The following is a 15052-nucleotide window of genomic DNA, read 5'->3' as shown; positions in this document are numbered from 1 at the left end:
ATCAACAGAAGAGCAAATTGAGGATCATTTTCAGATTAAGCCCAGCCTGGTGGAAGTCAATAAGAAATTCATGCTGATGTGGAATTAACCCTTTGAAAGATGGTGCTAAATGAGAAAATAACTATAATAGGCCTGAAGCATTTTAAAATTCACTGAGAGGTTGAACACCTTCCACACAACAGGTGAGGGGAAATATTTGACATTTCCCAAACATCGGGCAAGTGTGAGCTTTTTGCCACACAACACCCTGTCTCAGTTTGGCAGCCCCTGTTTGTTTGCAGGATCTTGAGATGGTGGACAGCAGCCAACAGGAATGGAAAGCCAGGATGAGATGATGACACCTCGCTCTGCCAGACACCTCTCTCCAAAAAGACTTGCAGATATCCCTCCCCTTTAGTGTGGGAAGGCTTCCCTTTGCAGGCAGGAGTTCTCCCTTCCTGCAATGCCCTTCAAGGGTTTATTTTTCCACAAGTGAAAAGAATACCAAATGCATTCCTGTGCATGATTAAAAATTCCATATTCTGCTTGCTTAGGATGCAGGCAGCGTGCAAACAGGCTTGTGCTACAGGGAGCCTCCACGGGGCAACAGCAGCAGCATGGTGGTGCCAGCAATAATTCCAGAGAAGCTAATTTAGTACCAGCAATTCCCAACAGACACCAGAAAGGCATTTTCTTCCTCCTCCTCTGACTGCTAACCAGTAAGATTTATTAGATGGTTCTGCTGAATGGAAATCTTTAATAAAAATTTGACTCAGGCTGAACAGCACAAAACCAGGGTCAGTTTGGGGATTATTTTACACACACACACACACACACACACACACACAGAGCCCCACACCCCCCTGCCTCCCCCAACCTCTTCTTTTCAAGTAAGGCCTTGTTTTTGAACAGCAAAGCATGGTACCCCCTGTACTGACCTGACAGGCATTGCTGACCTACAGCACCAGCTACAGCCTCCCCAGGCTGGCTCCTTTCTGCCTTCCAGTGCTCATGGTAACTCCAGGCACTGGAAGGGATTGGAACACAGCTTGTTTGGATGGATATTCCCAGGTGCAGCTATTATGGAGCAGGTTTCCTCAATGGCCTCCTCAACCTACAGGCTTGTATGTTCATTTGCAGCTGGAGTGTTTGTAGTCCAGAAGGGAAAACCAAAACCTTCCAGCCTATCTGGAAGGAGACATAGGTGTGGGGCTGTGCTCCACAGACAGCAGTGAGAACTGCTGCACCAGACTAGTGGCAGTAATTTCTGTATGAGCTGATGACATGAAGGATTGTGGTGGATATTAAAGCATAACTGATATAGACAGAGCACTCAGGCCATTACTGATGTGCTGTGGACTTTGGAGTAAAACACTGCTGGTTTTCAGCAACAAGTAACGATGCCATGTGATGGTTTGGGATCATTAGCAAAGGAAAGCGCTCGCAGAGTAGGGGAGAATATAACTGGAGCTTGGCCAAAACACCCACACTAATAATCCTGCTCCAGGAAGGGGCATGATATCCTCCTAATTGACCATGACTAATCTGGACCCTCATTTATCCATCTGATTGTAAAGATGACACTTCTGGCAGCGCGACACGGCCACCCGAGCTCGAGCCGTCTGCGACATGACAACCTGGCTGCCAGCGCGGCCGCTCTCAGCGCCGGGGGCTGTCAGCACTGCCACCAAACAGGGGACAGCGCTTTGGCTCCCTGACTGCCACCACCCACAGACACAGTGCCAGCAATGCCTTTTGCTCCAGTGCCACAAACCACCATGCAGGTGTCTCAGAAAGGTCACTGGTTTAAAAGAAAGCTTAAGGGGCACTTGCAGTTCTGCATGGCCCTGCTCAGAGCCACAACCTGCAGGGGCTGGGACCCTGCAGGCTTCCCTGGTCCTAACACCAGCTCCATCCAGTTAATGAGCATCCTGGAATTACAGAATATCCTCAGTTGGAAGGGATGCACAAGGATTATCAAGTCAAACTCCTGTCCCTGCACAGGACAACCCCAAGAATCTCACCAGCATAATTCAGTTCCACCTCCAGTAAAGCCCTCCTGAAATCTTAGGGCAGGAAGGAAATTCATCCACTAATAAATACAGGTTTGTTTTTTTTTCACACCTTCTTTTAAGCAGATCCTTTGTCGACAGGATAACGCTCAATAATGTTCATGGAACTGCTCCAAATACATGTGTGCTTCTCCATGCATATCTAGGAATGAGGAGGAAGAACACCACTCCTTGGGGCCTCAGAAGATACTGAGCTTCAGGAAGTCAAAACAATACACTAATTCAGCCATTTCTTTTGCAACCCTAAGAGTTAAAAGACAGAATTTAAAAAAATTATTTGTTAACATTTTATGAGGCTGATGTGATCTTTAGGACTGAGCAGGAAATTTTAAAGCATAATAAAATTAATATTTCTTGTAGTCCCACTGGTTGATGATATGTCCAGCACGTCATTGGGAGAGAAAAGTCCTGGAGCAAGAGCACCCAGGCATTCACCTCTCAAACATACAAAAAAAATACATCCTTCGCTTCCAAATCTTAATGCCCATCAGGAGACTCATCTTCTCACTCGACTCAGCTCTTGTCAGGCAGTACTTCTGGTTCCCACAGTTCAAAAAAGCCACAAATAGACTGGAGAGAGTCCAGAGGAGGGTTGTGAAGATGATCACAGGGCTAGAGAGCCTGTCTGAGGAGGGAAGACTGAAAGAGTTGGGTCTTCTCTCCCTGGAGAAGGGATGGCTCAGGGGACCCTCACAGAGTATTCCAGCACTAAAACAGTAGCTACAAGGAGGACAGAAACTCTCTCTTGATAAGGAGCCATGGGGAGGAGACAATGGGGCCAGCTGCACAGAGGCTCCATTGTCATGTAAGAATTTTTTACAGTGAGATCAGTCATTCACTGGAACAATGTCCCCATGGATGTGGTGGAGTCCCCATCACCAAAGGTTTTGATGTGACTGGACAGGATGCAAGACAATCTCATCTGGTGTCCCTTTCCCACAGAAGGCTGGACTAGATGATTTTTCAAGGTCCCTTCCTGCCTGGGCTGTTGCTCGATTTTTTGGTTCAGTGATTCAGTTTGTCCACCAAGTCCTTTAACAAGCAACTGTCAGAGCAGGACCTCTTACTACATTTGCTCAGCCCGGGCAAGGACTGAAAGGTGGATAGGCAGGGAAGAGATGTAAAAGGTGTTTAGATTACACAAGCACACCAGTCATGGACAGTCAGGTGCCCACTAGCCCTTGGCACACCTCAGCCTCATTGGGATTTTCCTAGGAGTGTGATCCAGAGCTTCGTGGAGGTCAGCAGATGGATCAGACAACCCATGGCAGTGTCAGGGGAGAGTCACAGCATGATCCTCTGACACTGAGCATTGCTTGGGAAATGAAGGATGCCCAGGCACCTCAGGAGAATCAGTCATAGGGCAGGAGAAGCCTTTCTGGTGAACAGCAGTAATTACCTGCAGAGTGGAAAGCTGGGTCATTCATTAGCTTGCATGGTAATAATTTGCTGAAACTCAGTTTTTTGGAAGAAGTGGTTGAAGTGATCTGGATTTGGATGCCCATTACCTTCTCCCCAGGCATTCTGCTGGAGAGGTGGAGGTCTGGCTGCTCCACAGCCAGGGAAGTCACTGCCCCAAAGCCACCAGGGTTTGTGTCCCTGCAGCAAGGCTCTCTGGCACAAAGCTTCCTTCCTTCCTTCCTTCCCAGGCTCTGACAGCCTGTAATCATTTTATCTCTCAGGATTAATGGCACCAAGCAATAAACTTGCATCCTAATTATTGTAATTATTTCTTTCTTTGTATGTCAGCCTTGGTAACGATGTTTTTACAGCTGATGGAATGGAAGGGAGGGGAGAAACGAAATATTGTCACAGTGAAGAAGAAAGAGCAATGAGCATATTCGTTTCCACTCACTTCTCTTAAGGTTTTAGAACCCACTTGAGTTTTCTGTTCCCTAAGGTCCTAGAAATTAGCAGTGGTTGTCCTAATACTACAAAGTAGCAGCAATTTAGGATTAAATTCCTAATTATCTTAAGCACCTACCTGCCACTTTAGCCCCAGAGATGCCTTAATGTCTCCAAAGTTCCCTGTACATATGAGGACCCACTGTGTGCTCAGATCTGCCTATTTCTTCATGGCAGGAGCAGCTAGTGAGCTTTGCTTAACTTTGGGCATGACTCACAAGCTAAGCATTATGCCAGTCTTATCTATGGGAATTGCATATGGAGGGAGCAGAAGTTGCTCTAATCACCACTTAAAATTCATACAGTCTTCCAGAGGGTGGAATTCAGCATCCATTTCTTCCCCCCTGTATTAGCACCATGATGGGAAAGTACAGGATTGAGCTGCCTGTCCCAGGTGCTGGGCTGGAATTCTTTCCAGGGCTGTAGCCCAGGTTCCAGAGAACAAGGGCAGCACTTGCCCACTCACTGCAACCCCAAATCCAGAGCAAGGGCTGGGGAGGAGCCAAGGCCCAGATCATGCTGGGAAGGTTTCCTTGGCTGCTCAGCTGCTCTGCAGTGGCAGCAGCTTGGGCTCAGAGTAGCTCCTTCTGAACATGCCACAGAAAGATTTCACTAGAAGGAATGTGGGTGGCCAAGATGCAACACAAGAATTATTTAAGGCACCCATGTCCCTGTTTAGAGACCTAATGTGAGATGCCCAGAGGAATACCAGCACTTAAGGCCAGATTTCAGCTGTGCAGCACAGAGGAAGGGAAGGGCTGCTGGCAGCTTGGCTCCTGTTCCTGTGGTCACCTGTGGAGTTTTCCCTCTGGTCATTCTGTTCTTCCCATCCAGATCAAAAGCTCCATGCAGAGGAATTTCATCAGTGAATGAGCAGTGAGTGGTAGACCAGCCCCTTACACCAGTGGTGACTGAGGACTGAGATCCTCTCTGCATTGGTGTGAGGTGCTGCCATCTACACCAGCATGTCCACAGCAGTAAATTAAAACTAAGGCCCCTCATGGGCAGCAGACCTTGATCATCAGCACTGATGGAACCAGCCCCAGGCTTGGTGCTCCACAGTAGTATCTATTTTAATTGCCCATTATTGATAATTCTTCAGACATCTTTTTTAGGGATCTTTTGGAGTTTATTTAATTTTTCCCACTTAAAAAAATTGATAACCCATTTAATTTTTATTTCCTTTTTTGCATCAAGCATTGTGTAGGAGTACTGTTTTAATCAGTAATCAGCATTTCATTAGAGAACCAAGGCAGTAGAGCTGCTTTGTACCACAGTCCACCTCTGACCTTCTTCGATATCCCAAACCAGTAAGCTTCCATCTTCAACTTAACAATCCAGGAAAAAAAAAACCAAAAAACAAAAACCACCGGCAACCACTACCTGAGGGCCTTGTCTCTCAATTCTCTGCTCTTTTCAGCAGCCCCTCCACCATGTCAGGAGCCCTGGGGTGGGGCAATCCTTCCCCCTCCTCAGGCCAGATTTTGCAAGCTGTAATTCCCAGCCTGCCTAAAGAGTAACTTGTTCCTGTCCAGAGATGGGCTTTCCATGCCTCAGCAAATATCCTAAATTGAAACTGTGATTTAATTAGCACATTTGTCTGATTTACTGGGTCAGCTGGTCCTACCACCTCTGCCTCCTCCTGGGCATAGGGACTGAGTCTTGGTAGGAGTTCCTGCAGGGCTGTGCCTCTCTGCCACCACTCTGGCTCTTTCAGAGGTGGGCTCCTTCTCCTTCAAAGCCATCTTTCAGGATGTCGCTTGCTGTACTCAAGTCCTTATTCTTCCCCATTTCTCCCTGACGTTTGAAAAATAATTACCCATGGTTCAGTAAGTTCATTAGCAAACTCCCTCAGGACCCTGGGCTATGCATCATCCAGCCCTGCTGATTTGTGGATAGGCTCTAATCAAGTGTTTCAAGTTTCTCTCTCCTTCCTCCTCCTTTCAGATTAACAGTTATTTTGACAAGATTCTCATTATTTCCCATTTCCTGGCAGTACCCAGGGACTAGGCTTATTTGAGTCCTCACTGTTGTCATTGTGAGTTTATTTTTAACCTCAGGCTCTGCTTCTCCACAAGGACATCAGAGTCTTGTGTTCTTCAGAAGCACGTGGCATTGTCGGTGCCATTTTAGTCTCAGTTCACCCTGTGTCTTCCAGCGCTCTCTGGCTTTTGCCTTTATCACTTTTTATCTTTCCTCTTCCCATTACTTCAAAATTAGCCAGACAAAATTACTTTGCTTTTACCAAGCCTAGAGGATCACTACACTTTTCCACCTTGTTAGATCTAGGCCACCTTCTTGGTTGCAATTGATTTCTCATCTTCCCATCCCTCTTGTTCTCCCTACTATCCTTTGGCAGGTACACACTCTTCAAGTCTCCATTTTCCTTCCCAACACAATCATTCATCAGCTGCTCTCTAAATGGATCCAGCCACCAAAAAAGGCATTTTCAACCCCATCTAGATTAACATTTTTAAATCAAATTGGAAGGCAAATATGGGCTTCCTAGCAGATGAAAAGCAAACAACCCCATTTTGGGTTTCCCCCACACAGTGCAATGGCAGCATGGAGCACACAGCAGGCTTTTCTCACCCAGACACCTGTGCCATGCTCTGCCATTTCCAAATGTACACATGGGAGCCCAGCCCCATCTTCATCAGCCCAAAGAAGTGTCTTTCTGTGTGCACCACTGCTCAAGAGGACAAGGCATAAAGCGGAAGGAAGAGGAAGAGATGAAACCAAGCAGCAATTTTTCTTTTAAATACCTTCCACACCTGTGCACCTTCCCTCTTACCAGGAGCCCACGGACCATGGGATTAGCCCAGCCCCACTGTTCTTGATTTACATGAGGTATCTGAAGTCAAACACTTTCACTTTAGGAAAGCAGTAAGTTTTTTTTCTTCTTTAGATGCCAACAAAGAGCTGCCCTGTCATTCCCTCAGCTGCACAGCACCAACCATCAGATCTGTGTGCCCCAGATCCGCTTTCCCATGGACCACTCTGGGATGCACAAGGACAAAGTCAGTGGGATCTCCAAGCCCCCATTCCAGGGCATAAACATGGAAAGAGCTGAAGCAACAGAACATATTTTGAAGATTTTTACCCCACATTTTGTAGCACTTATTAACAATTAAAGGAATAACCTGAAGCAAGAGCTTATTCCAGCTGAGGTGGTGGGAACCCCAATTGCTTGGATTGGTTTTGCATGTGCAAAGTATTACAGGGACACACCACCCTGATGCTTTTGCTGCAGATCCCATGTGTGGGCTGGAGAAACATCTTACTTGGACTTTTATCTGTTGTTTACATTAGAGACAACAGTTACCTACCTAGCAGGAACACAAAAAGCATTAATTTTGGAGAGAGGGAGAGAGAAGAGAAATCCCCACACAGCTTTATACAGATAAGAACAAAAGGTGTATTCATTGTTCACCCATTGCTACAAAAGACTGGGTTTGTTTTAAGCCTAAAAAGAAAATTGCTCAGTAAGAAAACTAACTCAAACTAACATTTTTCTTATTTATTTTTTTTTAAAAAAACACAGTGCTGTGGTTCTGGATGGAAAAATCTATGCTACTGGTGGGATTGTCAGCAGTGAAGGACCTGCCCTGGGAAACATGGAAGCCTACGACCCTAAAACAAACACATGGACACTTCTACCAAATATGCCCTGCCCCGTTTTCCGACACGGCTGTGTAGCAATCAAGAAGTACATTCAGAGCGGCTGATGTTCCCCAGGAGTTGGATGGAGAACTGTTTGTACCTGCTGAAAGCAGGCAAGAGGAATACTATTACTTAAGGAACAAAAGCAGCAAAGCCAGCCAGTGAACATATTGCTCTAAAGTCTTGAATAGTGTCTACATTGAATGTAGAAAAATCATCCTCACCTTTTGGTGAACAAGGAGCAGAGAGCTCCGTGCTATGTAAGATATTGTAACTTAATAATGCAAGGGTGTCACTAGATGTTATAGTGGCACTTGTTCTGGACATCGGCTTTTGGTCAACCCAGGTGCAATAGAATTTCTCATATTTTTTAAGCTGGGGAAGAGAGGAAAAAAATAATCTGCATTTTACTTTAGAGCTCAAGCTTAATTCTTGAAATAACCATGCAGATTAGTTTTACTATTACACTTTAGGCATCAATCTATTTGAAAGGTCAAAGTGTCCTTACCACTTTGATTCCTACATTTGTTTCTAATACATGCTTTTCAATACCAATGACTGAGAGAAACCTTGAATGACAGATGGCTTACATTGATGTCAGTCTTCCATCAGATCAAACAAATATTTCAGTTCTCTAGAGAAGAGCCCAAAAGCAGGGTGAGGTGGGGACTGGAGAGAAGAAGAATAGCTGTTGGTAATAAATTCCATGTAAAATGATGAAAACAAAAGGTCTGTTGGGTTGGATGAGTTTCTGCTCCTGGTGATCCTCCAGTGGGCACATGTGGCTATGCTCACAGTGGGGGGGTGGGGGCCTTCTAAACCTCTTCCTCTGGGTTTCTGCTGCTGCACTTGGCAGTGCTTGATTCCCACAGTGCAACATGGAAATGGTTTGGATTCCAGAGGCATTCTCCTGATAAACCCACTCTTCACTTCTGGCCAGAATCACAGTAAAACGCACAGCGTTCTGTGGGTTTGCCACGTGTTCATCAAACACAGAAGATGCCTCCTGTGGCCACACACTTGGTTTTGGCTCTCAACCAAAATTCCTTACGTCGGGATACATGCCACTATCTTTTATGTAAAGTCTGAGAAGTTTTTTTTATTTTGCTTTATTTTTCAAGTTCCTTCCCTAGGTGTGGAAGCCTTATACGTCTTATTTACAGATTTTAAACACATGAGTTTAAAGCCCATGGTAGAAAAATGCATAGACTTAAGCCCAGTGTAAGAGACTTCAAATTATTACTATGTAGAGTTGTAAGTATATGCACAGCACAGGGGTTATATTTTTATATATATTAAAATATTGTCTATCCAGAGAGCATTGTGATGTGGAAATTCTTTATAAATTTATACATAAAAGGAACAAATGGGAGATGGACCGGGTGACAGAAGGGGCAGGGGAAAGAATCTTAAAATTCACCAGTAGAAAGTAACCCCAAGCTAAGGATTGTCTGGTTTCCTTCCAAGTAGAGGGAAAAAAGTTGCCATACTTGCCTTTGCAGACTCAAATCCCAAATGCCATACCAGTAATTCAAGAAGGAGGGTCCTGTACAGGGTGTGGGTGAGATCTTGCATTCAATAATTAGTTGAATTTCATACCAAATACAGTAGCCTTTTTATATGGAGGGAGGTCTGCCTACAGCTTTGGGGAAATCAATGCAGATGGTTAGCTAATCATCTTATTTTATTAATAATCATTTATAAAATAAAATTTAAAAAAAAACAAAGACATTTGTATCTTGCAGTATTTAAAGAAAATGTGCTTGAGTCAGCTGAGTCAAGCTATAGGGTGACTCAAGCCTCTCATTTTGACAGTGAGGTTCCAGCCTTTGTTATGCAGTTGTTTTATTTATTCTTTAAAGAAAAGAAAAATAATAAGCACAACAAAATTATATACTAGTATGTCATTTAAAGTATTTATGTCAAACAGGGTGCAAGTGTGAACCTAAAGATTGGAGCACAAGTTTCTAACTGCCTGGGGCAGGACTAATTTTAGTGTTGGTGTGTGTCTACCTCCAAAGGAGGTGCTACCTGTCAACAAGACTGAAACACATTCGACATTTCCAATTTAGCTTATTTCTTCATTTCTCACACTGGAACAAAACTGGCTATTTCTGTGAATAATATTAAAAACAGGGTTATCTGTAATGGTATTGTATATAGTTTATGTTTACTGTTAAGTTCTTGTTATATTATAATAAATATATTTATAGATCTAGATTCAGCATCCAGATTGGATTAATTTTGTCATGATTGATTAAGTAAAAACACAGCACAAATGGGGACTTCATGTTTCAACCCAGCCAGGGATGAAAATGTATTCATTCCATCCAACTAGTGTCTCTTGCAAATCCAAAAATTTATTGCTAATACTTAAACACTCAGCAGCTTCCCAAGTGCTTTCATTCTCCTTTCAGAAAAAATCTCTTAGAAGTAAGTTTAGATTTTATTCAGAAAGATTGTTTCTTGTTCATCTATTTTCCCAAATGTACTATTAAGTAAAGAACAGAAGGGCTCAAGATAGTTTAGGAAACTATCTTTAAAAAAAAAAAAACGTGATAAACAGGTTTTTTTTATTTTTTTAAATAAAAGCAAAAGTTTGTGCTGCACTGCTGCTGTGATGTCTAAAAGATGAAAGCTGTATTTGCCCTATGGTCATACAAATTCCTTTGTATCCAGTGTGGGAGCTGTACCTCACTGGATACATCGTTCAGAGAGCAATTCCATGCAACAGTTCATGGCTTCTTTGATGTTTCATTAGGGTGTCATCTGGTAGTTGTAAAACTGGATCTGGAACAAAGATGAGCCAAATATAACCAGTCTCAAATACCACCACAGTGGAACATTTCAGCCGGATCTGAGGAGGTAATTTCTGTTCTGCACATTAACAGGAAGAGCCTAACATTTATTGAAATTGTCTCCGGTTCTTACAGAGTATTTAAGAGCGTGAACTGCAGTTTTTAAACGTTTTAGTTTAGGCTTAGTGGCTGAGGTTGAACAGCCTGTGAAGATTACTAAAAGCCTTGCAATTCAATATTACAAAACCATGCTGCAATAATCCAGACCAAGTGGGGTGAGTTGCCAGCCTTTCATCAAGGCTCTGCACGGATCTCTTACTCAGCACTAGTCAATAATACTTGGTAGGATGAACAAGACACAGACTATTTACTTTACTTGTATGTGGAAATTATTTTAGTTCCCCTCTGGGAAGTTGGCCGAGTGCTTTTGCCAAATGAATCATGCGCACATATCTGCTCAGAGATTTTTCTTCTTAAAAGCTTTAAGAAATTCAGGGGGACAGGCTGGCTCAGCAGCCTGACAATGATTGAAACTCTTTTGCTTGCTGGTGTGCCTCTCCCCTGGCTCACCTGGGAAGGAGAGTGATCTCCAAATGGGGCTGTTCACTGTGTTCAGGTAATCACCTACCCCTGACAATATACACAAGTCATCCCCCTTTCTCCTGTTGTTTCATCTAGTGGCAAACACACTGTACTAACAAAACCTCAGCAACCCCATCTTTTAATTAACTGCAGGTAGGTGTTAAGGCTGAGCTTAGCACAGTGTAACTGCAGCAGCTAATTAAGAGCGCTGGGTACGCTCCAGCTTGCTCTTGGAGAGGTCCAGACAAGCCAAGCGCCAGCACGAGCACCCGCGTTCTGCAGCTGCAGGGATCAGCCAGGAGAGCAGCTGCTCCTCACGGCTCCACCAAGCACAAACAGGTTTAATCAGCAGAGATGGAACAGGCACAGGTGGCTTCAGGTACTCGACTACCCATCCCAGCTTCTAGTAAGAGTTTGTCTGAAAAAACAGGGAATGGATCCCAAAGCTTTTCTCTGTGGTTGCCAATGCAAGGGCATGGTCTCAGAACCACACAGCCTCCCTATTCCCACTGAGAAAAGGTGATGTACTGAAATGTAGTATCAAAACTACACACAGCATATGCAGTCAGGACTTGGCAGGCTGCAACCTGTGCCAGGTCTGTAAGAAGACACTAACTCCGTATCTACTTGGACATTTTTAACTTGTCATGCTAACACAAGCTTTTTAAATTGGATGAGACCCTTGAGCTCACCCCCTAATGCCTTTTTTCCCCATTTTAAGTCAGTTCAAAAATGCGCTGAAGCGTACTTTCAGCTGAGATAGTGATGCCTGCACATACAGGAAGGCAGCACTAAGTTCCCATCATCAGGGAGTGCTCTGGGTTGGTAACTTTAGATTGCAGAAAAGGCCAGAAAGAGAATTGTCTGGAGGGAGGCAGATGGATGCATCCCAGGGACGGTGTTCCCATCACTCATTACATTAAGCTGGACACCAATACCAGAACAGAAACACCGTTTTTCCTCCAAAAAGCCAAGCTGTTTGAGGCATGATTAAACACTCACTGAGGTTAAAATTCATGAGAGCAAGAGCTGCCATGGTGGGCTCCTCAGCTGAACCCTGGAAGCTTGGAAACAAAAACCAGAGTGGCAGACTACTGTGAAAAACAACTCTCCCTTTACTGGTCACCAGTGTTTTTTTCTTTTGATAAAAGCACTACTTTCAGGAAGTCCTGTTTAGCTATCAGATTTCTTACAGAGTAATAAATTCCAATTTCCTTTATCTAAACAAATTCTAAGTCAGTCAGCAGCAGCTTTACACACAGAATTGAGTGTTTTGGCTCAGTTATTACCTGGGAGAAGGAAGCTCCAGTGGTACCATCAAGCCATATCTGCCTCCATATTTTTCATTAGTGCTGGTCTGTACAATGAAGGTTTGAAAGGCTTCCTGCTTTTAATTTCATAATCTGTTTGTATTGAGCAGTGTTCTTTCTTCCTTTGGAGTTCATACATACCCCAGATCATACTGGCAAAATACAATAACAAACCTTTGCTGTTGTCCAGCATCAGTGACGTTTTTCTGTATTTTGGTGGCTGAAGAGTAGACACCTAAGGTCACCTGTGACACTCCTACAGAAGCATCAGTTTCTCACCTCATTAAAAACAATACATGTTAATAAAAAATAGGTCTTACAGGTAGAAATGAGTCAATCCCCCTCCACATCTTGGGAACTTAAGCAGTCTCTAATTTCTAATGCAATTAGAATTTCTGTGCTGGTGGACAGCATCCAAACAAGAATCAGGGAATTGAATAGGGAAGGGGGGACAGTATCCTGAGCCTGATGCTCCACCAGAATCCCTGTCCCTCTACCACAGAAACAATAATCAGCTCTCATAAAACAAGCCTAAACTGCCAAACCCACTGGAGTTTTGGTAGCTGTTTCCATTAAAAGAGATCATCTTTTAGTAAGTTACATATTTCCATGTCCAGTGAATGCAGTGCTCCACTACTTGTTATATTAATTTCAATTTTACCTGTTTCAATTTAGGCCCAGCTTTTCTGCAAGTTCCCTGTTTATGTACTGGAACATTTCAGGCTGAGAAAGCTGAAGCTGTTGAGCCTGGAGAAGGTTACAAGGACACCTCATAGCAACATTCCAGTAACTGGAGGGGGCCTACAGGGAATAGAAAGACTCTTCAACAGGAACTGTAGTGATAGGATGAGGGGAAATTCAAAGAAGGGAGATTTAGGTTAGATATTGGGAATAATTCTTTCCTGTGAGGGTGGTGAGACACTGGCACAGGATGCCCAGGGACGCTGTAGATGCCCCCAATGTCTGGGGGCTGGGTTGGATAAGGCCTTGAGCAACTTGGTCAAGAGGGAGGTGTCCCTGACCATGGCAGGGGACTGGGACTAAATGACCTTTAAGGTCCCTTCCAATCCCCAACATTCTCTGATTCTAGCATAAAAAACCACACACATTTTTTTCTGGGGAAACTTAAGAGTGGAAATGTGTCAGCTTGGAATGTAAGCTTGGGAATGGCTCATATTTCTGTTTACTGCTAGGCAAGAGGTATCCCCTATGGAGATCAATACATCCAGACTGCTTACTACCTGGAGAGAATATTAGACTTTCCCAACTGGATAAGGGGTTTTTAATTCCAGAGGTAACCTAACACTCAACCATCTCCACAAAGCCTAAAAGTCTCTGCCCTGCTGGCATTAATTTTTAATAGCATGGGGGTATTTCAGAGAGTGCCGATAATGTGACAGTTATCAAAGGGCAAGTGAAATGACTGGGTAATTACAGGGCATTCACCTGACATCAAGCCCAAGTAAAAATGGAAAGATGATATCTAACTAAAGTGATCATGAATCAAAGGGGTAAGAATAAATACAATGATTTTCTACAAAATTGGCTGTATCACACAAAGCTGATCTCATTCTCTGACAGGATTACACATTTGATTGATAAGGTAATAGATTTGCAACAGTGTATGACAAAATACTTCAACTTCCTCATGGTACAGTAAAATACAGACAGCAAATACTAAATGGGCTAAGAAAAGGCAGATTAATTGATGAATATCTAATCTGCTCGAGCAATTCTCAATTTGGTACTATCAAAGTGTTTCTAATGGGGGAATCCTCTTCTCCCAAAGTTCGTGAAGGAAAATGTTGACATAAATCACTAGTCACAGACCTGTGGAAAAGGAGATTAGACAAGGGAAGGATAATGAGGCTTGAACAAGTAATACTATGGTGCTGGCTCTTCTGGCTGGCTGGGACCCACAAAACTTCTTTTCATGAAGATAAGCAGGACCTCAGAGGGGTGGGAATGGGGAACGTTGACATTCAGGATGGAGAAGTGCATCATGAAAAGCTGTGAATCTGAGAAGAGTCAAACAAGAGTTCCCAGCCCAATTTCATGCTATAAAAGGCTTAAATTGATCTTTAGATGTGCAAAAAGCAGAACAGAGAATAGGAATCAGTGATTTTTGCCTCTATAAATGGCACTGGTGGGACCTATGCTGGAATATCACATCAATTTCCTCTGTGAACAGATGTTTTAGAAGATGTTGAAAAATTGACCTACTGCAGAATAAAGCCACAAAATTGACTTAAAGGCTGGAGAAAATGCAGTGAGAGCCATAAAAAGCTTGTTTTTCAGAAAAAAGAAGATGGAGAGGCTACTTGATCACAGTGCATTAGTGTCTTCATGGAGGCAGAAAACAGGTATGCATAGTCTAAAACACAAAGAGACGGCAAGAAGCAGAGCCTGGAAGTTGAAGCTGGACCAAAACAAATGAGGAATGAGGCATGTGTTTCTACCCATGAGTTTTGACTACTCCATGAAAAGCTGGGAGAGCAGGGCAGATGCACTCTGCAGACTAAATGCCTTCCCCAAAAACATTGTTAAGCCATTCAGATGTCAGCAAGCCCTGGGCATGCAGGAGATTAAATCATACGTGCCACAGCATCCAATTCAACAAAGCAGTGTTTTCTGCTGGCATTGTTCCCTGAGAATAAACCCAAATTTTTATAATAAATTGCTGAACATTTAAATCATCATTAGATGTCAGCTCATTTCCATTTCCAAAATTTATTCTCATGCA

At 43.5% G+C, this 15052-nt stretch overlaps 1 protein-coding gene across 11 annotated transcripts in view; it reads left to right on the top strand.

Annotated features, from left to right (window-relative positions):
• Positions 1–9839, top strand: part of KLHL29 (kelch like family member 29) — a 389077-nt gene extending 379238 nt beyond the window's left edge. For 7 of the 11 annotated variants that reach the window (XM_086875691.1, XM_086875697.1, XM_086875695.1 and 4 more), the window contains one exon: positions 7501–9839. In XM_086875691.1, the coding sequence (XP_086731817.1) occupies positions 7501–7684 (184 nt within the window). In that variant the 3' untranslated portion in view covers positions 7685–9839. Of the gene's footprint in view, positions 1–281; positions 772–2117; positions 3778–7500 lie in introns of those variants that run through there. The other 4 variants (XR_015282702.1, XM_086875696.1, XM_086875693.1 and 1 more) reach the window with 2 other exon arrangements.
• Positions 9840–15052: the final 5213 nt, after the last annotated feature.

The sequence above is a fragment of the Cyanistes caeruleus genome, chromosome 2 (genome assembly GCF_971803275.1).
Source record: "Cyanistes caeruleus chromosome 2, bCyaCae1.hap1.1, whole genome shotgun sequence".
NCBI lineage: Eukaryota > Metazoa > Chordata > Aves > Passeriformes > Paridae > Cyanistes > Cyanistes caeruleus.
The sequence above is the reverse complement of the archived record's forward strand: the minus strand, read 5'-3'. Positions and strand labels throughout refer to the sequence as shown.